Source organism: Bacillus rossius, chromosome 3, assembly GCF_032445375.1.
Source record: "Bacillus rossius redtenbacheri isolate Brsri chromosome 3, Brsri_v3, whole genome shotgun sequence".
NCBI lineage: Eukaryota > Metazoa > Arthropoda > Insecta > Phasmatodea > Bacillidae > Bacillus > Bacillus rossius.
Window position 1 is genome coordinate 46,569,468 of NC_086332.1, and position 24,419 is coordinate 46,593,886.

Consider the following 24,419-nt stretch of genomic DNA (forward strand, 5'->3'; position numbering starts at 1 on the left):
TCCGCTGGGAGGAGGCCACGCTACTTATGCTCATGGTTGATTAGTTATGTTAGAAGCTTCGCTTTCAATCCACTATGGATCTCTGCCTTGTAATTTCCGCGTGCATTAATGGTCTGTTTACTTCTTTCTTACGAGCCTTCTGCTCTTGATTGAGTGGTCTAGATGGGTCTTGTACCTAATTTTGTTGGATGTTCCATTTATCACCGACCTTAATTTACATGAGTGTTTGCTTGATTATTTGTTTTGCGCATTGGGCTTCCTCCCTGTCGTAATATTTTTTGATTTAATGTCTTTTAGCTGGGGTTCGCGATTCCCATTTAAATTTGCCATGAAAGCTTATGTTGCAAGTAAACTTAATGCATAATTTAAAGCCTTAATATTTATACTTAATTGTTTGATAACGTTTGATAGCGTGAGACTTTTATATGATTTTTGTCTGCCTGCCAAGGTCTTTTAAATGTACATTAATTAAGAGAATTTTCCTTATGCGCAGTACTTAAATACGTGTTACGTCAGGCGCATATTTCATTGCGCAAATTGTTCATGATGCTCTCTTTTCAAGCATCTGTTTTATACTCATGTTTGTAAAAAACCACAACGATTAATGTGTGTTGCCTGCACATTTGTTATATCTATTTGTACCTTAATATATTATCATTTTTGTTTAATGAATAAAATATATTTTTTTCTACTTTCATTTTTTTTCCTAATATAACAACATTTTTACAACTGCTGTTGTATCATACTGGAATGGTACACCATTGGTTCCCACTTAACCTGTTGAAGTTACATTGATCTCCCACTTCCACCTAGCTTCATACTTTACTTACTAAACAAACATTGTTCTTTGTAACGTAAATTCATCGTATAAGCCTGCGCATGCGTGAAACATACGAAAAATGCGAGTAACGAAATGCAGCCGTGTGTAACGTTTCGTTACTCATATATAGATGGTGGACCCGTTACTCAGTAACGAATACATACGGTTTGCTACAGCTCTAGAAAATGGTGCTATTTAAGCAGTTTTATTATCTAAAAATTAATTGCACAGCACTTTATTTGCCCCCATTTGCCCCCACTTCAAGGTTTCAGAGGGGGGTGGGGCAAAATACCCTTGCCCCCCCCCCCCTGTAGTTGCGCCTCTGATCAATGTATAAATAACCATGATGGAAGTGTAGACTTGATGTATATGTACTTGGGGTCAACCATACTTGACAGCTCTCCTTGCCCCAGAAAAATCTGGGAAATAAAACCAATGGAAAGGAAAATTGGAATATTATTGCTACTTTCTTCCCGCCTCCTAGCCCCCCCCCCCCCCACTCTCTCTCACACCTTCCTCTGAAGGGGCCTTGGGTCTAAACTCTAGAATCCCTCGCTGGAGTGGCCTTCGGGATTATGCTCTAGGTCTCTTGTCCTCCCTAAAGCAACTCTCGGGATCATGTTCTAGGTCTCCTATTCTCCCTAGAGCAGCCCTCGGGATTACGCTCTAGGTCTCCTATCCTCCCTGGAACGGATGCAGGGAAAATGCTCTAAGTATCCTATTCTCACTGGAGCGGCCCCAGGGATTTCACTTTAGGGGTCCCCTTTTCCTCTCTATGCCTTGTAAGCGTGCAGGGCGCAGGCACCACTGGCCACGTCAACCTCCATGCCATGAGGAGGAGCAGCGGTCAGCCCACCAACAGGGCTACTTCACCAGTGCCGTCGAACCAAGCCTAGTGTACATCCCCGGCCACTCCTACCAATTTTCACCTGTTTCCTATTCCCCGCCGAGTTCACCAACGCCTTCCCCCCACCTCCCTCATCAACCCGTACTCCTTTCCCCCATCGAAACCCGCATCAGTATCCTGCTCCCTGTTGAGATTCCTGCCCTTCCCCTGCACCGGCTACTGCCACCACTCCCAGTGGACGAACTGCCTCGAGGCCCGAGGCCCCAGCCCATCTCCGTTCGGCTGCCTGCCTGGCTACAGGCACTGTTCGTCAGGGACGACTGAGGCAGTCGCACCCCGGGGGTTTTCACCCCCACCTCAAGCTCCTTCCAGACACTGGCCCATCGCCGGGACACATCAATTTGGAGCCCAACGTGGGGCCAGAATTAGTCTAGGAAGACTATCGGACTCGAGCAGCCGGAGCCAACACCCGCTTCCAGGAGTACAGCAAACAGTGGCGTATATTCAATAGATGCTAGGTAAGCAGTGCTTACCCTGTTGTTATGTTGCTTGGGGTAATGTAATAGTTTTTGCTATCTGGAAATTTCATCTCGTGTGCCAATGCGATCCGATCACCGTAGCGAGCGCGTCGGGTAACGTCTCCCCCGGTTGCCATGGTAACGTGAAAGCCGGGCGGGTTGAGGTGCCGGGGCGGAGGGAGTGAAAGGGTTAGTGTATCTTCGTGAGACTACTTCGGTAATGTTCGCTCAAGGCCTGCTGTAGCCAGAGAAGCTGGCCTTCGCTGTGTTTGCGCGCGTCGTACAACAAACAAATACCAGTACAAATTTTATTTTTACAACTTATAAGGCAAGTTTTCATTGCGCAACAGTGTCCATTTCAAGAACATTTTATTCTGTTTTGGTGTTAACTGTTTTCGTAGTAAGTGCTAGACAGTGAGAATGTAAACTTCATCAGCGACTGCCGTCCATGTGCCAACAAGGTAAGCTGTGAGTTCCGCAGCGTATGCTGTCCGGGATAGAGCAAGACTCTCAACTCGGCCCCAACCAAGAACACAGCTACTGCGTTGTTTGCAATTTTTTAATTACTGATTTTAATTATTTTTCTTTTGAAGATAAAAAAAGTGTTTGGCAGTAGGGAAACCGACTTCTGATTTAGACATAAAAACAACAGGAAAATCTTTTGTTAGATATTTTAATTGTAATTTATATTCGAAAAATGAGTGGTTAACCGGCTGCCAATTACTTGGAAAACATTTTTGCTAAAAAAGTGCATTTTATATTTCTACCAGGAAAACTGCAAAAATAGCCCCATTTTGCACCTAGAAATCCAAATTTTTTCCGGGGGAGGGCCCCCGGGCCCCTCGCCTTAAGGTCGGGGATGGGTGAGACAGCTTACCCACACAATAACTCCACCACACGCCACTGACAGCAAACACTTGGTGGCGCCCTCCTTCGCCCAGATGGCATCACAACCTTGCACTGCACCTGGCTGCAAAATCCAGGAAAGATCCAGCCTCGCCTGCATCTCTTCCAGGGCTCCCTTTCACTTGTAATGTCGGGATCAAGCCGATTGGAACCCGGAATCCCAAGACTTCATCTATGTGTGTCGCTCCTGCCGAGAACAACTGCGAGACCAGAAACCATGTCCAGGTACACCAAACAGAAGGAAGGCAACGAGATTGAAAGTTTCTTGATGCACAAGAAGAAACTGTTCGAACGCCTATACCCCGACCGGAATGTCAAAGAATCTCTACCTACGGTTCTAGAACTAGTGATGCCCAATCTGCGGCCATTCCTCAGATACCCAGCCCCGCAGGATTGGTTCGAACTATGCCTCTGAGCCACTGCTGTACAACGTGACTGCCAGGAAACGCGAAGTCCACATCCTAGTATAACTAACGCCTCCCCAACTCAAGAGAAGAAAAAATTCGCCCCTCGTCAGGAAATCCCAAAGTACTGGCACTGCCCAGAGAGGCATTTCAACGCAGATTGTCCAGTGCGGTGCCGGGAGTGGGACAACCAGGACCAGAAGGCCCCACCGGGAAATGCCTAAGGGGAAGGAAATGTGCCTCCGGAACCATCCCCAAGAAACAGGAGGACACTTTGTGCTCATATGCGACCCCGGGAGAATTCGAGGGAACGGGCCAAGTAATGAGTATCGAACACAACCACCCTCGGCTCCTTCCTCGCCTATCTGTACAACTAACCGACAACCAGATATATGCCCTCCTGGACTCTGCAGCCACCACCAGCTATGTGAAAGCCAGCTGGGTTCATCAGACTGGAGCAGCCATGGCTCCACAAGTGCAATACGCACAGCTGACACAATGCCATACCCATATTGCCATCCAAGGCCGGGTCTCATTGACCTGCCACATTGGGGATAGGGAAGTGACAGTGTCTTTCTTAGTAGCTGAAGAACTGCACGAAGACCTGATACTGGGCCAAGATTGGCTCATTGAACAGAAGGCAGTCATGGATTTTGAAGCCCAGAGGGTGTGCTTTGGAGCAGCTCCACGTCAAACCCTCTACTGGGTCACTCGGCTGGGAGGGGGGGATACCACACCACCCGTGCTAACATTAGCAGATCTACACTAGGGATTCCCCGAGCCTCTGCAACCACAGCTAATGGATACAATCCTGCCTAGTGGGAGACAATCATGCACATTTCGTGCTAGCTACCAGATCATGCTGAAGGATAACCACTCCATCTACACCAGACCAGGGGCCCCCTCGCACCATAAAAGCAAGCTGATCGCGAAGCAAGTGGCAGAGATGAGGGCTGCAGACATCATAGAGCCCAGCCGATCTCCCTACAACTCCCAGATCGTGATTGTAACCAAGAAGGACAAAACGCCGCGATTCTGCATCAACAGCCCTTGAATCATGCTACTATCAGCGCAGCCCCACCAGCCTGTGAATATTCACGAAACCCTAAAAGATGTTGGGACGGCAGGCGTGTTCTCGCCCCTGGACCTCAAGTCCAGCTATTGGCTAATCCCCATGCACTCGGAATCTAAGAACCTGACTGTATTCACTACACCAACTGGGGAGTGGTATCAATTTAAGGTCATGCCTTTCGGCCTGAAGAACGCCCCCAGTACGTTTCAACAGATGATGGTGCAGGACGTGCTGCCCGACCTCATTGGGAAATGTTGCTTCACATACCTAGATGATGTCAAAGTGTTCTCCAAATCTTGGGAGGAACACCTCATCCACCTAGCCCAAGTCCTGGAGCGATGCCAACTACACCACCTGACCTGCCATCTAAACAAATGCCACTTCGGGAAAAATCAACTGGAGTATTTAGGACACCTGGTATCATCCGAAGGAAACGAGGCCAAACCTGAAAAAAATCAAGGCCATCATGGAAGCCAACACCCCCAAATCCATATGCCAGGTCCGAAAACTCATGGGCCTCTGCAATTGGGTAAGAGAATTTGTGCCACATTTCGTCTGTTACCGACCTGCTGAGTCCACAAAGATGCTTCCATTGGGGAACCACCCAGGATCAAACCCTAGCTTCCCTTCAGGAAAATTCTCCCGGATAAAAAAGCTTGGCCGACCCAACCCGATTCAGCCCTTCACATTACAGACAGATGCCAGCCAACTAGGACTGGGAGCCGTGCTCTACCAGGAACCAACGCCTGGGAATCGTAGGATTATATCCTATGCCAGTGCCAAACTCTCCCCCTTGGAACAAAAATACCACAGCAAAGAGCTGGAGAGCTTGGAAATTACGTGGCCCATCAAGCGGTTTCGACCCTACCTAGAGGACCAGCACTTTACACTACGGACGTACAACCGGGCACTTACCTGGCTAAGTTCTGTGAAAGACAGCAATTCCAAACTCGCTCGCTGGGCACTACTACTACAAGAGTACAACTTCTCCATTGAACATTGTCCTGGAAAAAAAAAAGAGTTTACAGACGCAATGTCACGGGCCCCCACTGGACCACCACTGGTCGACAACTTCCAAGATTGTGACAGGATGGTCATGGAACACGACTCCCAGCTGCTGCCTAAGGAAGAAGAGATAAACCTCCAACAAACAGAAATCCTGAGGGAGAGTCTCTGTCAGCTTGTACAGCAGGGCCAACAAGCAGAACAAGGGATCTGTCTGCTAGAACAAAGGCTACAGGACCTACAAACCACACCGCCTTCCAAGAGATCCCCTGTCGCCCAACAGTTCATCCGAACCCATCGCCCCCACCCATTTTAAAAAAAATGTGAGAAAGCTAATATTTACTCTATGTTTCAATGCGAATTACTACAAACTTTGATTATTCAGTGTACAGTGCAACTGCGGACATTAGCTTAGATTTGTTTTATTCAGTGCTATTGTAGTTAGTTTAGGTTTAGAAGTGACTTTCTTTCTGGTGCCAAACCCTCTTCGGGTAAATGAGCGGACTACTTGAGGATTGGGATGGACCCAAGAAATAGTCTGTGCCCATCCCGAGCTGAGGGAGGACCGAGGTCTTCAACCGAGGCCAGATAATCGGATAGGTCGGGCAGATCGTCCAACCGTTCCGATAGTCGTAGTCGTACGCCCAGTGCTTTTGACCCCCGCAAGTGCGCATTAGCAGTAGGGAAAAGCCGCCGCTCACAAACCAGACTAGACTCGAAACTTGTTTCACTTAATGTTCGGAAGCAACGCATGACCAGATCCTCCCCTAGTGGACACACCAGCTCTCCAGAGCTGACCAGTGACAGCATCTTCCTCTGCTCGTCCGAAGCCCCAGGCTCTATAGGATGCCCCTCCAGGCATATCTACTGTGCGGCTCATCCCTGAGACGCTACCTACTCAAGTGATAGATGTCGCTCCCACCCAGGGTGATCGTCCACTGCTAAATTAGGCAACTTCTTGCGGGCTCGCATCCTCTCAGCCTCCCCCTGTCGCTGAGTCTCACCTAGAGGAACAGATGGATGACTCCTCCCAATACGGCACCCCCTCATCGCGAGTGTTCGGCAGTCGGTTCAGCATCCTCACAGATTTTGATGATGGTGGCGATATGTCCACCGTAGGTTCCGCAGCCGACTGGGCTTCCAGTCATGACGATCTCAACACTGGCTCTCAGCGTGTCAAGAACCCCAAGAGGAAACCGTCCCCAAGACAGTCATCCTCCGTTGATTAATACACCAGGGCTTCTGCAGCACAGACAGCTACGAGAAAAGACACCTCTCAGGGCACATCCCCCCACTCAAGCTCCGAAGGAACACCACCACTCAACCACCAAACCAAAAGCAGAGTAGTCTTGGCCCTATTCACACCGAGAACCCTACTCGTCTTGGCACTACTCGCACCGAGCACCCTACTGGTCTTGGCCCTATTCGTACCGAGTACCATCCTTCTCGGCCACCGAAAATTCCCTCGATCTACTGTCGCGGGTCACTGGGCAACAAGCCCATGGTTTTCCTTCGCTCTTTGGAGCAACAGTCGGGAACTTTTCAAGTGCACCAAGCAGGGCACAAGATTCGATTCGACCCCTCTACACCTGCAGTTCACACATCACTTCTACAGCTTCTTATTGATAAGGGGATGGAACCCTTTACCTATCTCATGATGTCGGCCAGCATTGCGAAGGCATTATTTCGGCTGCCCCAAGGACTCGACACTCAAGACATTGTGGATAGTCTGGCTTCCCAGGGCTTCCGCGATGCCAAGATCCAGAAACTGGGTGACCCCAAAGTCACCTGATCGCCGGTATACATGCAGCTCTACTTTATAACCCTTGAGGGCCGCACACAGGAATGAGAACTACACGCCATTCGCCACATCGGCCCCTTTCTGGTGAAAGTGGAGCACAACACACCAAACTGCCCTACTCAATGCTTCAACTGTCAGTGGTATGGTCACTCTGCCTCACTGTATGAAGTGTGCCGAATACCACCTTAGCAAGGACTGTCCTCACCCGCTGGACCTCACCCCTAAGTGTCCTTACTGCGAGGGCCCTCATGTAGGTGGTTCACAGTTGTGCCCTCGAAGACAAACTTGGAAACAGGCAAGCATTAAGGCACCACCACTTGTGTCGAGCTCCCAAGCTCCTATCTTTTAGTCCTCAGATTTTCCGGCCATACCATCTGCTTTATTCCCTGGCGAGGCACATCTGCCACCTCGCACTTCATCGCATTCTCGAACCACAGTCAAGGGACCTCCGCCGCCTGAGTCTCCAGCGGTGCAACGACCTCCGTCGACTTCCGGTCTAGAGGCACCGAAAATATTTGCCGCCAACCTTCGGCAGATTCATGTTCCACGAGCCAAAAAGTTCCGGAGGACCACGCGCGCATACACCGCCAATTTTCGGCCATCTGGATGCACTGAATCACACACTAGGTTTGTTTTTTTGTTACGTCTGACCAGGGTGGCCACACCACAGAAGTTAGAAAACGAAATTTCTTAACATACAATATCAAACCTACCGCCCACCGAGACATACATGAGGTCTCCGAACAGATTTATATATAAAGGGCACACACTCCACAACATATCAAAACATTTGTCTAGTTCACAATATGTCTGACACACACATCTATTCTAATCTGAAGCCAAACCAGCTACAGACAACACTAATCAGTTCCCCAGCATGGATTTATTGAGTTGGAAGTCTGTATAGCTTATGCACAGGGCGAGTAAGTTCTCCCATCTGTGTGCGAACAGTGTCAACTCTGACGACTCTGGCTTTGCCTGGGTGCACTTTAGTCACTCTGGCCAAGCACCACCCTTGAAGAAGCACACGTTCCTCACCAATAAGGACAAGGTCACCCACAGTGAGTCCAGGTGTCTGAGTGGTCCACTTCCCTCGAGGCTGCATCTGTTGCAAATATGTATTCTCTATACCAGTGTCTCCAGAACTGGGTAGCGAGTGTGCACACCATCTTCCATCTTCTGGAAAGACACAGCGTCTCGTCGTCCTCATTGGGTTCGGGTATGGCTACAAGTGGAGCTCCAATCAAAAAATGACCGGGAGTCAATGCAGCGATGTCACATGGATCTGACGATTAAGGAGTCAATGGTCTGGAGTTCAGAACAGCCTCCACTCTGGCACAAAGTGTCATCAACTCTTCAAGAGTGAGGACCTGTTCACCAATAACTCGACGAAGATGGTATTTGGCAGATTTTACTGCAGCCTCCCACAGACCTCCTTGATGAGGACTTGCAGGGTGAAGAAAATGGAAGACAATGGACTGTGACAATAAAAATTCTTGCAATGCTGTGGATTTCAGAAGATGTTGGAAAATTCGAGTCAGCTGTCTGGATGCTCCCACAAAATTAATGCCACAATCTGAGTAAAGAGCAGTACATAATCCTCTCCTCGACACGAAACGTGAGAGGGCTGCAATGAAGCTATCGGCAGTCAAATCAGTCACGATTTCGATGTGGACAGCTTTTGTCACAAAACAAATGAAAATGCAGACATATGCCTTTTGAATTGGACAACGGCGCAGTCCATTCAATCGGATTGAAATTTACCCTGCATAATCTACTCCTGTTTGCTCAAATGGCCGAGTATGAGTATCTATAGTTTATGGTAGATCACCCATTAGTGGTAATTGGTTAATAAGTTTGTACTATCAGGTCACAGTTGGCAACACTGAACCAGGCAGCGCGGAACTCTCTCTTGGCAATGGCCGACATGCTAACATCTATTTATCGTACATGGTGGCAGCGGTAAACAGCGTTAATGTTTCCGTTGTGTTTCGAGGCGCTCGGGGTTTATTCATTGTACCTGTTACTACATAATAAATCAGTATGGATAGCGACGCGTCAGAGGTGGCCTCGCCGCCTGGGCGAGTAAACAATCTTCAACCACCACAGCCAATGGACTTCACTCAGCCGGCAGCATGGCCAGCTTGGGAAAGAAGATTTTTGCGGTATATGTCCGTGTCGGGGCATGGTTCTAAACCGGGAAAAGATAAGGTTGATCTATTGCTGTACGTGTTGGGAGAACGTGCGGAGGAAATATGGACACAGTTTCACCCGACGCCGAACACATTGGAAAAAGCGTTGAAAGAGTTTCGTGAGTACTTCACACCCAGAACAAATACAATTTTTAAAAGATACAAATTTAATTCTCGAGTTCAGATTCAAGGTGAATCGGTTGGTGAATTCGTAACGGCGTTGCACACCTTGGCTGCAAGCTGTGATTATGGCGACCTTAAAAATGAACTTATTCGGGACAGGTTAGTGGTTGGCATGGCGGACAAGAAGACTAGCGAGCAGTTACAACTACGTTCAAAACTGACATTAGAAGAGGCGGTTTTGGCAGCTAAACAAGCAGAGCTTCAGTCACAGCAGTCATCAGTGCTTCATCGGGAGAAGCAATACAGTGGTGATGTCAACAGGATCCATAAGGGAATTCGTTCGTCGAATCAATGCAGTGTTTCTCCTCAACAAGGCTCGTCTCGGTCCAGATTTCCGACACATCCAGAAGAAACTCGGTGCCAGTTCTGTGGATTACCTGCACACGAGAGGATGAAGTGTCCAGCACGTAAAGCTAAGTGTTTCAATTGTGATAAATTAGGGCATTGGGCTTCGGTATGCAAAGCCGGGGTGAAGCCAGCACGGGGTAAAGTCTTTACAGTTTCAGACAGGGATAGAGATGAGAATGAGAGGCAAGAGGGTACATTTATAGGAGGATTATGGCTAAATTCACTAGGTCGAGTGATAGACAAGTGGACCACTAAAGTGAAAATAGTTGATTTCGAAATGTCAGTAGACTTTCTTATAGATACAGGCGCAGACATTAGTTGTGTTCCTACTTCAGTTGTGCCAGAGAATTTCTTAAAGGTTGTTAAAACGAGTAGGGTGAAAATTTCTGGTCCAGATGGCCACCAGTTAAATGTTCTTGGCTTTCTGGATTTGCTCTTGCAAACAAAGGGTCAAGAAAGTAGATGTAAGGTGTTTGTTATTTCAGGGCTGCAAACTGCAATATTGGGTAGAGCTTGTCTGCAAAGGTTGGGTATTGTATACTTCAGAGGTGATTGTTGTGAGGTTTCTAACGTAAATGATGAAGGTTATGTAGACCCAAATTCGGAACACACAAAGGTTAAAATCCCGATAGAGTTCCCAGGGTTACTTAAGGGATTAGGCAAAATGAAAGGAGAGGTAAAAATTGTGATGAAAGAGGGTGCAAAACCATTTGTTCAGTCCGTTCCAAGGGTAGTAGCCATACCATTGCAAGGTAAATTGAAAGGGGAATTGGACAGGCTGATAGCAATGGATATTATTGAGCCAGTTACTCAACCGACAGATTGGGTAGCACCCATAGTAGTAGTCCCTAAAGGGGATACAGTTCGCTTATGTGGTGACTACACAGAGTTAAATCGCAGTGTTTGTAGACCTCATTTCCCAATTTCTAGCGTAGAAACTAAACTAGCAATGCTAAAAGAAGCAAAATACTTCTCTAAAGTGGATGCCAATTCAGGATTCTACCAAATGGTCTTAGATAAGGATAGTCAGCTTCTCACAACCTTTATTACACCGTTTGGTAGATATTTCTTTAAAAGACTGCCATTTGGCGTTGCATGTGCTCCGGAGTATTTTTCAAGCAAAATTGCACAGCTTCTGGAAAACATTCAAGGGGTTTTATTCCACATGGATGATATTCTTGTCTATGCTTCTACTATTTCCGAACATGATGCTACATTAAGAGAGGTTTTACGTAGACTGGAAACTGATGGGATAACCATAAATAAAGAGAAAAGTGAGTTTGGGGTAACAGCAGTCAAATACCTGAGATACGTGTTGACATCCAAAGGGATTTCGGTGGACCCAGAAAGAGTTCAGTCGTTGTTAGAGTTTCCTCAGCCTACTAACACAAGTGAATTACAACGATTTCTGGGGTTGGTGAATTTTTCATCTCAGTTCCTCCCAAACAAATCTGAAACACTTGAACCATTGTCTTCGCTTCTTAAGAAAAACACTTCATTTATTTGGGGACCGTCGCAGGCAAAGGCTTTTGCTGAGATTAAAAGACTTCTTTCAGAAACGCCTACACTTGCATTTTTTAACCCAGAGCAGCAAATAATACTGAGTGCAGATGCCAGCTCTTTTGGGTTAGGTTGTTGTATTATGCAGTCAAAAGCGGGAGTTCGACAAGTAGTGGCATATGGTTCTCGAACGCTTACACCCACTGAGAAGCGTTACTCTCAGATTGAACAAGAAACTTTAGCCCTAGCCTGGGGCGCTGAGAAATTCCAACAATACATCCTTGGTTTGCACGTAATCTTGGAAACTGATCATAAACCCTTACTACAAATTTTACAGACCAAACCTATAGATGAACTTACTCCTCGTCTTCAGAGGTTCCGTATCCGACTCATGAGGTATGACTACACGGTCCTGTACGTCCCAGGGAAGGAGTTAGTAGTGGCTGATGCATTGTCTAGAAATCCTTTAGAAGAGTTTGCTAGCAAGAATGATCCAGAACTAACCCGGGAGGTTGAAGCCTTTGTGCATCAAACCCTAACAACATATCCTATTACAGATAAATTTCTTTCTCTCATACAGACCGAACAAGAGCAAGACCCTATTTGTAAAAAATTGAAAGAATTTTCCTTGGGGACTTGGCCTAAAAAGTGCGAGATTCCAGAAAACTTGCAGCCATATTATCAGTTCAGGTATGAAATTTCTTTTGGAGAGGGCCTTCTACTGAAAGGAACAAGAATTGTCATTCCACCCATCCTACAACTGAAATGCATAAATTTCATTCACATGGGGCATCAAGGGATTGTGAAGTGTCGAGCAAGGGCCAAGCTTTCAGTCTGGTGGATAGGTTTGTCATCTCAGCTTGAAAACTTGATCCGCAATTGTCCACGCTGTGTTGAAGAAAGAGTAAATCACAAAGAGCCATTACTGAAAGAAAAATTTCCAAGGCGCCCTTGGGAAAAAGTAGGGGTAGATTTTTTCAAATATCAAACTTGGTATATTATCATAACGGACTACTACTCACGATTTTTTGAGGTCTTTCCCATAACATCTTTATCAGAGGAAGTGGTAATAAGAAAACTCAAAGAAGTCTTTGCGCGCTTCGGTACTCCTGAACAGTTGAGGGCAGACAGTGGCTCTCAATTTCTGTCACATCGCCTTAAGCAGTTTGCAGATGAAAATAACTTTCAAACAGTGACCTCCTCACCGCACTACCACCAGTCAAATGGAGGGGTTGAAGCAGCGGTCAAGGTAGCGAAACAACTCATTAAAAAAAATGAGGATATATTTTCTGCACTCCTAGCTTATCGAAGTACTCCCTTGGAGAATGGGTTTAGTCCGGCAGAACTGCTCATGAATCGAAGGCTTCGATCCAACCTTCCTTTGCTACCATCCCAACTTTCTCAGCAGGTTAGTCCCCGGGAGGTTCAGAGAAGGGAGGGGCGAAGAGCAGACAAGCAGGCTAAGCAGTATGACAAAAGACATAATGTCAAAAACCTAGAAAATTTGAAGAAGGGTGATTCGGTATGGATAACTGATTTACGTAGATATGGTCGAATCCAACAGGTTGGGTCAGAGTCTAGATCATACATAATCGACACAGACAGGGGATGTTACAGGAGGAATCGGTGGTTCCTTATACCTGCCCCTTACCGGCAGGTACTCGGAAGTTCCGAAATACCTCCAAAGATTTTAGATAAACCAGGTAATAACATTCAGCCTACAGAAAAAGTCTTGGAAAGTATCAGTGATGCAGAGGATAGTGAGAGTACAGAAGGGTTTAGGGGTTTTGATAACCAGGAAACAGAAATAGCCACTAATTCTAAGGGAGGGTCCAAAGAACTAGAGAGGCAGAGCTTAAAAAGGAACTTTAACAGACCAAGGTGGTTGAAAGACTACATAGAGTAACCGTAGAGAATCTTGTATATCTGACTTTGTGTAAAATGTATGTTTATTGGGTAACGTAGTAATGTAATGCAAATGCAAAATCAGACAATATTCACTGCATTTGGGTCGCTGTATTTCTAACTTTAAGTTAAACCTGTGTTTCATGTAATAGTTATTTATGGCTCAAGACTGTTTCAATCAATTAACTTTAGATAACTGTTTGTAGTAATGAAAACTATGAAGTTCTTTGTAATCTGTGTTCGTTGCTTTGGTGGATTAACTAAGAAACGTCTCAACAGTATCAACTGTATGTAAATGTAGGAAGCTTCTTAAATGGATGTAAATTGATGTATACATTGATCAATAAATAAGGGAAGGAGGATGTACTATCAGGTCACAGTTGGCAACACTGAACCAGGCAGCGCGGAACTCTCTCTTGGCAATGGCCGACATGCTAACATCTATTTATCGTACAAAGTTTGCATCGAAAACACCGAACACATCTGAATATTATAGAGCGAATCAAACACCTTGCAGACAAAATCCAGAAGTGTTGGGAGATAAGAGAGTGAAGAAGTTGGGGTGCAGCATGAAGATACTTAAGGTGGTAATAATCTACAAGAGTTGCAACCACAGGATGGTCTTTAGGTAATAAAATTGGATGTTTGGTACAAAAATCTAGGGTGGAGTTCTTTAATCGACCGCCCACCCTGAGCAGACCATCATCCAAAAATGGAGAGAGTCGTTGCAGCCTTGTCGAACACATTCCATTTTTTCTTAGAGTTTGCACATCAGAATGAAAATGTAGACCTTGGATATTTCGGCAAATAACCTTTGTTGACTGCTGGAGTTCACAGGAGGACAGAGGTCCGTGAGTGCGAGCCTTTTGTCGAGAACATTTGACAAAACATAACATGTAAGCCATTATCCTTACAAGTTTAGGCCATACAGGTTTTTTTTGCAGGATTTACAATTCTTTACAAGCAACTTGCTCTGCTAGTAACGTGACAGTAGGAGACTTTAAATCAGGTAACTCATCTGGAATCAATGGGACACTAGACTAAGGCCAATCATCTGGTGAGCTAACAAGCCATTGTGGTCCATGCCACCACAGATGATGAGATACAAGCTCATGTGGGAGTATGCCACGACTAGCACAATCAGCCGGGTTATCCTTGGACCTGACATGTCTCCATTGTTGGGGAGGTACCCATTCTTGAATTTGAGCCACACAATTTGCAACAAATGTCTTCAATAAATAGGGTGGAGTTTTTATCCAAGCTAAAGTGACGCTTGAATCGGACCAGGCTAGGAATGAAAGAGTATTTACATACTGGGAAAGAAACTTTAGGCAGTAGTCCAGCAACTTTGCCAACAGATGAGCACCACACAACTCAAGTCTAGGTAGTGACACTTGTTTCAGAGGAAAGACCTTAGACTTGGCCATTATCAGATGGACAGAAACGCTGCATATGCCTTTTCAGAGGCATCTGAGAATCCATGCAGTTCTACAATCGTAGCCCCTGGACATACATAACGGGGCAATTGAAGCTGTTTCACCAAGTAGATGTTCTCTAGGAATTTGTTCCAAGGGGTCAACACTTGAGAAGGTAAGAGTTCGTCCCAATCCAAACCTTGAACCCAGATCCATTGCATCAGGATTTTCGCCCATATCACCATAGGAGATAATCAACCCAATGGATCATAGATGCGTACAATCTGCGACAATACAAAACGTTTAGTGGGTTGACCAGTAACAATATTCAAATCATATGAAAAGGTGTCATTGGTTGGGTCCCATTTTAACCCAGGACGTTTATGACAGATCCTTGGGAGAATTCTAACACCTGAGGGTTTTCACAATGGCTAGGAGGTAGGTCTTGCAAGACCTTAGGTTGGTTACTTAACCTTTTCCGGAGCTCAAAACCGCCAGAATGTAAGAGATTGATGAGCTGATCCTTCAACCAGCATGCTTATTCCACAGTCATGGTTCCTGTGATAATATCAACAAAAATGTGGTGCTTCAAAATATCCGCAGCTAGAGGATACAAGTGGCTATCATCAGCTGCTAACTGCTGCAACGTACGAATTGCTAGGGATGGAGATGGTGACAATCCATGTGACGGTGTTCAATTGATAGACTGAAAGGGGTTCCGACGGATGGTCACGCCACAGGATGAGCTGATAGGGACGATCATTTTCGTGTATTAAGATTTGTCCATACATTTGTTTTATGTCACAAGTAAACACAACACAGTAAAGCCTAAAGCGAAGAACATCAGTGATTTTAAATGTGAAGAATTGACAGTGGATAATTCAATAATCCTATTTATGTACATGGTGGCCAGCTTTCTGTTATTTTTATATTGAGATGTCAAAACTCCCATGCAGTAGCGTAGTTTTCGCTAGTAATGGGTAGATTCTTTACAAATTGTGCAGCATCACTTGTGAGGCATCCCACAAGGTATTGAAATTTTTCAACATCGGCTAATGCCTCATTATTGTGTATGGTTGCTTGATACAACTGTGAAAATGTAGGCCAATCCTCCTACTTGCCAGAGAACATAGGCAGATTGAGTTTTGGCAATTTCACATTCATGTGGGACACAACAGCAGTGGGGGCCACAAGGTCAACATGGTTAGCTAGGAATGCAAGTCACCAAACTGGTATCCGACACTAGGTCAGAAATATCATTATGGAATGCAAAAAACACATTTTCGTCATAGTCTGGAGGCATTTGTTCTTGTTGAAGAAACTGATCGTACAAAGTCATTGTAGCCTTTTCAATCTCATAAATTTGTTCGGCGAAAACTTGCATTTCATGGACCATAGCCATTGTAACATTCGGTGTGGTTGCAATAACGCTCACTCGGGACTGTATGTGCTTAACCTTATATTCGTGCAGCTTAGCGCTGACCGAAAACATCGCAAACCTCATCGTGCTGGCGGCAGAGAACAAAACAGCAAAAAGAAAAAAAAAACAAAGAGAAGAACTTCACGATTCAACAAACGGTAACAACAAAGTAGGTTCCGGCAGAAGAGAGCGAACCCCAAAGAAAAGCACGAAAACACTGGACCTAACGAATGTATTGTAGCCTGCCCTCATGATTCAACACCAAAACTAAGACAAGAAACGACCTTACAATTTCTCCATTCCTCCTTAGCCCGCAATGTGGTGAGACAAGACTTCAGATGTCGACGCAGGATGGTTTCACACACACGTATACGCGCGAACACAAAACGACGAGACGAGGAACAAAAAAAACGAAAATTATGAGTACAAAACTTTGGCTACTAGGGGTGGAGGACCAAAAATGTTACACAAATTCATGTTCCACGAGGCAAAAAGTTCCGGAGGACCACACGTGCATACACCGCCAATTGTCGGCCATCTTGATGCACTGAATCACACACTAAGTTTTTTTGTTACGTCTGACCAGGGTGGCCACACCACAGAAGTTAGAAAACGAAATTTCTTAACATACAATATCAAACACCAGCACTGTACGTACTCTTGACACTACTCAATTGACTACTGCTCCGATCATGCAGGAAACTGCGTCCACTACTAGACGCTTTCCGTGTGTTCTTACCCATTGTGAGGGTGGCAGCCCACCGCCTGCACGGTGCACATACCACCGGCGAGAAATTTCAGATATTGTTCGAAGTGCTATGTTGGTTGATGGCAACACGTCTTTAGGTCGCCATCTAGAACATGCGCTCTCTCGCTTGTAAGATGGGGATCTTCTTGAACTGCTACAAACTCGTCACCCCGACATCGTAGTCCTCACTAAGGCATGGCTCACCCCACAACATCGACTGTCACTTCCCGGCTACACCATCTATAGCAAGGACCGTATTGATCGCAGGGGCGTGGCTAGGAGGGGGGGGGTTAGGGGTTCAACCCCCCCCGCCCCAGCACTAAATCTTTAATTAATTTCTTATTCATCACTCAAACAAATTTCATATTAAAATTAATAAAATTTTTACCATTACAATATTTAAATATAAGTACCGAAAACTGCTAAAATAGCACTATTATACACCTTAAAATCCAAATTTTCCCTGGGGAGGACCCCCGGACCCCCCACTTTAATACGGGGGGGCATGCTTCTTAACACTCCCCATACACAAATCCTGGCTACGCTACTGATTGACCGAGGGGGTGGAGTCGCACTACTCGTGCGTTCCTCTCTTCGATGCCATGCCATTCGGCTGCCTCCTCTGGACACCGTCGAGGCATTTGCCATCCACCTACAGGAAGTGTACACTCCGACCACCATTGTCGCAGCCTACATACCACCTGGGTATCGGTTTCCCATCGCAGACATGGAATCCATCCGGCACCTGGACCAGCGTGTTCTTTGGATGGGGGATTTTAATGCCACACACCGCCACTGGGGCTATCCCACAATCAACCAGAAAGGCGCCCATTTCTACTCCTACCTATGTCTCATGCTGCTGTGCATATTTCCCCCGCAAGAGGACACATACTATCATACTATCCAGCGGCTGCCAACCGCCTACCGAATATTATTGACTTTCTCATTACCACCAGCAACCTTACGATCACTGATCTTACCGTTGTGTGTGTTGGTACTTCGGATCACTATCCAGTTATCGACCAAATCCACCTTCAACCTCTTTTTCATAATACGCCCCCCAAGTTCATCTTCCAGCAAGCTAACTGGCGCCAATTCCAGCAGCTCATAACGCGCGAATTACTCCTGGACTTCTCCATCCGTACTCCCCGAGATCTGGACCTTCGGATCGAACAGTTAGTGTGAGTGATCAAATCTGCAGCAGTGGCCTCCATCCCCCTGAAGGACACTGCGGCGCATGACAAGCTCCTCTCACCTTATTTGCGAACACTACTGGACATTCGTAACCACATTCTAAGACTCTGGCAACGCACACAGGACCCACTCCACCAGCGTGGCTACAAGATCTTGCGGTCACGTTGTCAAACTCTGTATAAGCGGTGGTGCGCTCTCGAAGAAGAACGCCGACTTTGTGCTATAGCTCGCAGGGGCGATACAGTTTGGGCTTTTGTTCGCCACCTCAAGGCCTCCACACCAGAGGCTTACCTCTGGCGGGTGCACTGCAAACACTGCAGAAGAGAGGGCAGACGCGATTGCAGAGCACCTCGCCACCACCTTTCGTGCTGCACCCATGCCGCTTTATCATCCTCATCATCATCGGATTATACACCGCATGCTGCCGAACCCGGGCTCTCCAATGCGCTTCTGCCATTAGCCTCTACACCGGACATTAAGCTTGTCACCCCGCGCGAAGTTCAGATGGTCATTTTGGGCCTACGCACTTCGACAGCCCCAGGTAGGGATGGTATTCCCAATGCTCTTCTGGTGCATCTACCACGGGCAGGGATTGTGTACCTCACGAAACTCTTGAACAGCATGATAGTGCTCACAGTGTACCCCACTGCGTGGAAGACTGCTTTCGTTGTGCCAATCCACAAACCGGACAAACCCCCGAAACTACCGGACTCTTATCGACCGATATCCCTTCTCTCGTGTGTCTTGAAGATCGCCGAACGGATTCTCTACTGTCGTCTTTCCACCGTGGTGCAAGAGAAACACTTACTGCCAAACTTTCATTTTGGCTTCAGGCCCAACCACTCAACAAACCATGCTCTCGCTCGTGTGACCAGAGTTATTTGTACCACCTTCAACAAACGGCAGCGGTGCGGCTTAGTGATGCTGAACCTTAAGTGTGCGTTTGATACCATTCACCACGGCGTCCTCGCGAATCTGATGGCGGCAGCCATTGCCCACCACCTCCTACGACTTTTTCAATCTTTCCTCAATGGCCGCACCTTTTGCGTTCGAGTGGAGGACTGCGTCTCTCGACTGCGCACCATAGCTGCCGGGGTCCCACAAGGATCACTTCTCAGCCCGCTCCTATTTGCTCTTTTCATTCGCCTCATCCCTGTACCGATGTTCACGACAATCATGTTGTACGCAGACGACACTGCCTTGATTGCGCGCAGCTACACGGATGAGAAACTCAGTCATCGCCTACGCACCACCTTCGGGACGTCAGTCGTTTCTTTACATCCATCGGCATCAGACTCAACACAAGCAAGACACAAGCTGTGTATTTCTGTCGCCTACTGCCAAATACTTGGGAGTCACGCTGGACTCACACCTACTCTACCACACCCACATCAGGATCGCAAGAGGTAAGGCAAAGGGCTCCCTCCACACCCTCGCCCCGGTATTCAAGCCTGGCACACCACTACTGTTGCCACTACGTGTGAACCTTCTTATGCTGTACTTTGTACCGCTTCTCACTTACGCTGCCCCCATTTGGACTACCACCAGGCGAACAGCCTTTCGCCCTCTCTATGTTGCTTTCTACCAGGCACTTCGGCTTCTCCTAGGACTGCCCCGGCGAACTTCTCAGCGCATTTTGCTAGAAGAGGCGAACATCCAGGGTCTCCCCTACTACCTTCGTCGTCAAGTTGCCCGCGTCGCCATCCGACTTCCAGCCCACCACAATCCCCTCATCCGGGCTTTAGCCGTACCTATACCCGGCAGTATCATAGCTCCATTTACAGTGGACCACCTCCAAGAAGATTACCAGGTTCATCTACACGACTAGAAGTTTGGCACTCAACAAGCCTCTAAGAACTCGGCATGACGTCAGTGGGTTTTTTACGCTGGGACCTCCGGTTTTTCCCACTCATCAAGACACCTGACACACAGGAATGTAGTGTTCACCCATGCCACCTAAAAAAGGGTGAACACTAGAACCAATGAAAAATGGCCCCAATGAATTAATAAAGGATTTCCCCAACACTTTTTACGGTCAGTAGCACCATACCTGGTCGGAATGACTGACAATCCCATCAACCTTTAGTCTTAGATATAGTATCATGCCTCGGACTAATGAAGGTAGTCTTTTTTTAAAATAAAAATAAATAAATAAATAAATAAATAAATAAAAAAGCCAGTGGCAAGAGAAATGGTATATTATTACTACTTTTTGCAATCTCCTATCCCCACACCTTCTCTGACTCCTTTTTCTGGAGCGGCCTTCGAGAAAACGCTCTAGAATCCCTCACTGGAGCGGCCCTCGGGGTTACGCTCTAGCCTTCCTCTTCCTCTGGAGCGGCCCTCTGGATTATGCTCTAGGTCTCCTATCCCCCTTGGAGCGGCCCTCGGGATTACGCTGTAGGTCTCCTATCTTCACTGAAGCGGTCCCCGGGATTTTGCTCTAGGGCACATCTAACTGTTTTGTAAGAAAAAAAATACACTTTGCAATAATAATAAAGCTTAACAGATGATTTTATATGTTTTTTTATTAAGCCTATCATGTATTGTATTTACATTAAGATTGCATCTGAATAAATAGTTTTCCCTGTACTACTATATTACTTTCAATAAAAATCACATTTTACTTAGGTGCCCTAGAAAGGATTCAGCTCAAATAAGCATGCAACAGAGCAGGTGGAATTAATAACATTAGTCTTGTTTTTAAGGTCACAGTCATCCTCTAACAATAAACCCATGTGACAAAGATCAATGCCAACACAGAAGTATGGAATAGTATGATGGAAAGTCATAATTTTGTTTCAACTCTTTAACACTTGTATGTGTCAATCAATTTATTCTAGTGTCTCGCACAAAGAGGTAGTTGCACAGAAGAAATAATTACAAGGGTCATATATACACGAGTATAGAACACAAAGCTGTGATTGACGATCTCAGGCAGCATCATCGTCGTCGTCGTCGTCGTCGTCGTCATGTTCCAGTTGGGGCCGGGAGACGTGGATGCTCAGGAAGCCATCGTCCAGCGAGGTCCTCACTTGCACGCCCTGTCCCTGGCGCACCTTCAGGTGGGGGTGCAGGACGACGGCGGCCTGCCGGACGTGGGAGTCGTCGCGCAGCGTGGAGACGCGCAGGCCCTCCAGCAGGGTGAGGCTGTACCAGTAGGGCAGTGCCGTGACGTGGCCCGTGCGGGTCAGGGGGACGTGGGCGGTGGCCCCCGCCCTGCGCCCGGGCGGCTCCGCCAGCTCCACGTGCAGCAGCTCTGCCGGGTCGCTGTACGCTACGTGGTGGACGGCAGAGAGGTGGAAGTCGCGATGCTCCGGCACCTGACACACCAGCAAAGCTCACTATCACAGGTTGTAACTGACGACTGACGAGTGGGTCCGTTTGAAACATAGGTATTCAAATACAAATATCAAATAATAAGAGGTAAAAATCTAAAAATATTTCTTACAACATTTTTATAACAGTTTTAAGTTTTGTTTCAACAAATTCCTAGGCATGTGTTTGTGAAATGGTAATAAATATTATTATTTAACATTAATAGTTACAAATACAATTTTAAAAAGTATGGTTTAGATTTTTTTGCGATGATAAATAAAACTTGATTATAGATTACCGCTAGTGATGTGATTTTCGATACATCGATTCCTCGATACCTTTGATACTTGACGGTATCGCAAAGTATCGAAACTGCAAGTTCGATACATTTTTTCGATACCGGAATGCTTGTTCATTTCTATTGAATTAAGTTTTGTGTTGCCATCGTACAAAATACAACTACAGTAGAACCTCGATGATACGTTCCTGTTTCATACATTTTCCCGTGTCATACGCCGATTAATTTTGGTCCCGCCGAAAGTACTATATTGACAATGGTTTACTTCCCCGGAAAATACACTTATAAAATCATTAATTTCCCGTTTCATACGTTTTTACGAAGCGGAAAAGTCCTAAAATTCGCAAATTTTTTCCTTATATTCCTCCTGATAAACTACGTTTTAATGCTTTTATTTTGAAAAACGTTCATTGTTTACCTTTGCAAACGTAAGAAAATAACTTTATCGCACCATAGATACCGATAGTATCAGGAAGACTGTGCACTTCACTAATAGCATCTATGGCCAGCATCAAGCGAGACTAGTGGCGCAAACTAGCAATGATTATGAAAATGGTGCACGCGCTTTACCAAGGCACGGATCCAGGGTTGTTAGACGTACCATTTTCATGGTACTTGTACCATAATTGGACCTAGTGTACCATGTACCATGGTGAGGTCGTCATGGTACGCAAATGTACCATAATCCGACTATCCATCAAGTTTCTGGCGATTTTTGTTGTATATTATACTCGCCATATCGGCTTCCTTGTAGATAAAATGTGCCCAGTGTATATTCTAATTTCGTAGTGTCGCCTGTTTACACGCCTACTTACTTATCTGTAATATAATACTCCAAATGGGCTGCTGGGACTGTCAGATCATATGACGGCAGTTCCCGCGTTGCTAAAATTTTAAAGGGAAGGCGGAAGGATACGCGGGAAAGTTTATCACGCTGAACATGAAATGAATTACAGTACATTGTTGATTGTTTTCAGTAGTTAGTTACCTCGCCTCGCCGGTGGAGTGATATCTGTTCCGTAATTATATTTTATAAATTCGGAATTATCGGAATTATACATCAAAAGTTTATATTGCTAGCTGCCTTTTTAGTGTTGTTTTTAGAGATTAGAGGTAGTGTGTGCTAACATAATGAGTTCATGCGGAGAAGATAGTGATGATCCTGGAGTACATTCTCCTGTTAAGAAAAAATGTGCTCTCAAAAGTGATAAAAAAAAAAAAAGTGTTCAGAAATATCGTCGGGAATGGGAAAAATTGGATGACATGAAACTGTGGGTGAGTCCAGTCCTGGGAGACTGTTTTAAAGCAAAATGTAAAATTTGTAATGTTGTAATGAAAGCAGACATATCTGTTTTAAAACTGCATGGAAACTCGGGCAAACATTCAAAATCTATGAAGGATGCGAACATGAAATCAGTAAACTGTATGAGTTTTATCTTTATCTTAAACCAGAGTAAATCTGTTACACCTCATCCAAACCAGGTAAAAGAAGCAGAAATAAGGATTGCAGCATATTTTGCTGCACACAATATTCCTTTCTCTGCGATGGATCATTTAGTAGAAGTTATGAAACTGAATTTCCCTGACTCTAAAATAGCCCAAGGCATGGTCATGAAAAGAAATAAGGCTACTGCTGTTGTGAAAAATGTTATTGGTGCTACACATAAGCACGAACTTTCAGAAAAGTAAAAGCTATTAAAGTTTTCAATTTTGACAGACGAATCAACTGGTATAGGTGCTACAAAAACTTCATGTGTTGTCGTGCGTTTTTATGATTTGTTTATTGGGCGAGTGGTAAGCCAGTTTTGGGATCTCGCAGAAGTGTTTCCATCTTGTGATGCAGCCTCTGCTGAGCAAGGAGCAACAGGAGCACATCTGTACGAGATCATAATGAAATCGTTTTCTGATTATTGCATTCCAAATGAAAATATAATCGGTTTTGGATCAGATTCTGCTTCAACAATGGTTGACGAACATAATTCGGTGGCAAGTCGTTTGAAAAAATCTTGTCCAGGGATCATTGTAATGAAATGTGTTTGCCACTCTCTTCATCGGTGTGCAAGTGAAGCATGTGAATGTCTGCCACGTAGATGTGAAGATCTCGCAAGGAATATATACAACTACATGAAATGTAGTGCAAAACGGCAATCTCAACTTTCAGAGTTCCAAAAATTTATGGAAATTAAGGTGCATAAGTTATTACACCCTGCACAAACAAGATGGCTGTCTTTGTTTGCTGTAGTGGAGAGGGTAATAGAACAATGGGAGGCACTGCTTTTATTTTTCTCAGATAAGTGGCAAGAAGACCGTACCATTGCTGCCGAAGAAATACAGTAGAACCTCGATGATACGTTCCCGTTTCATACATTTTCCCGTGTCATACGCCGATTAATTTTGGTCCCGCCGAAAGTACTATGTTTACAATGGTTTACTTTCCCGGAACATACACTTATAAAATCATTAATTTCCCGTTTCATACGTTTTTACGAAGCGTAAAAGCCCAAAATTCACAAATGTTTTTGTTA

General features: G+C 45.6%; 1 protein-coding gene across 2 annotated transcripts in view; it reads right to left on the reverse strand.

Annotated features, from left to right (window-relative positions):
* Nucleotides 1–21,072: 21,072 nt before the first annotated feature.
* LOC134530608 (protein arginine N-methyltransferase 9-like) overlaps nucleotides 21,073–24,419 on the reverse strand; it is a 38,884-nt gene continuing 35,537 nt past the window's right edge. For both annotated transcript variants that reach the window (XM_063365600.1, XM_063365599.1), the window contains exon 9: nucleotides 21,073–21,601. In XM_063365600.1, coding sequence (XP_063221670.1) covers nucleotides 21,212–21,601 — 390 coding nt within the window. In that variant the 3' untranslated portion in view covers nucleotides 21,073–21,211. The remainder of the gene's footprint in view (nucleotides 21,602–24,419) is intronic.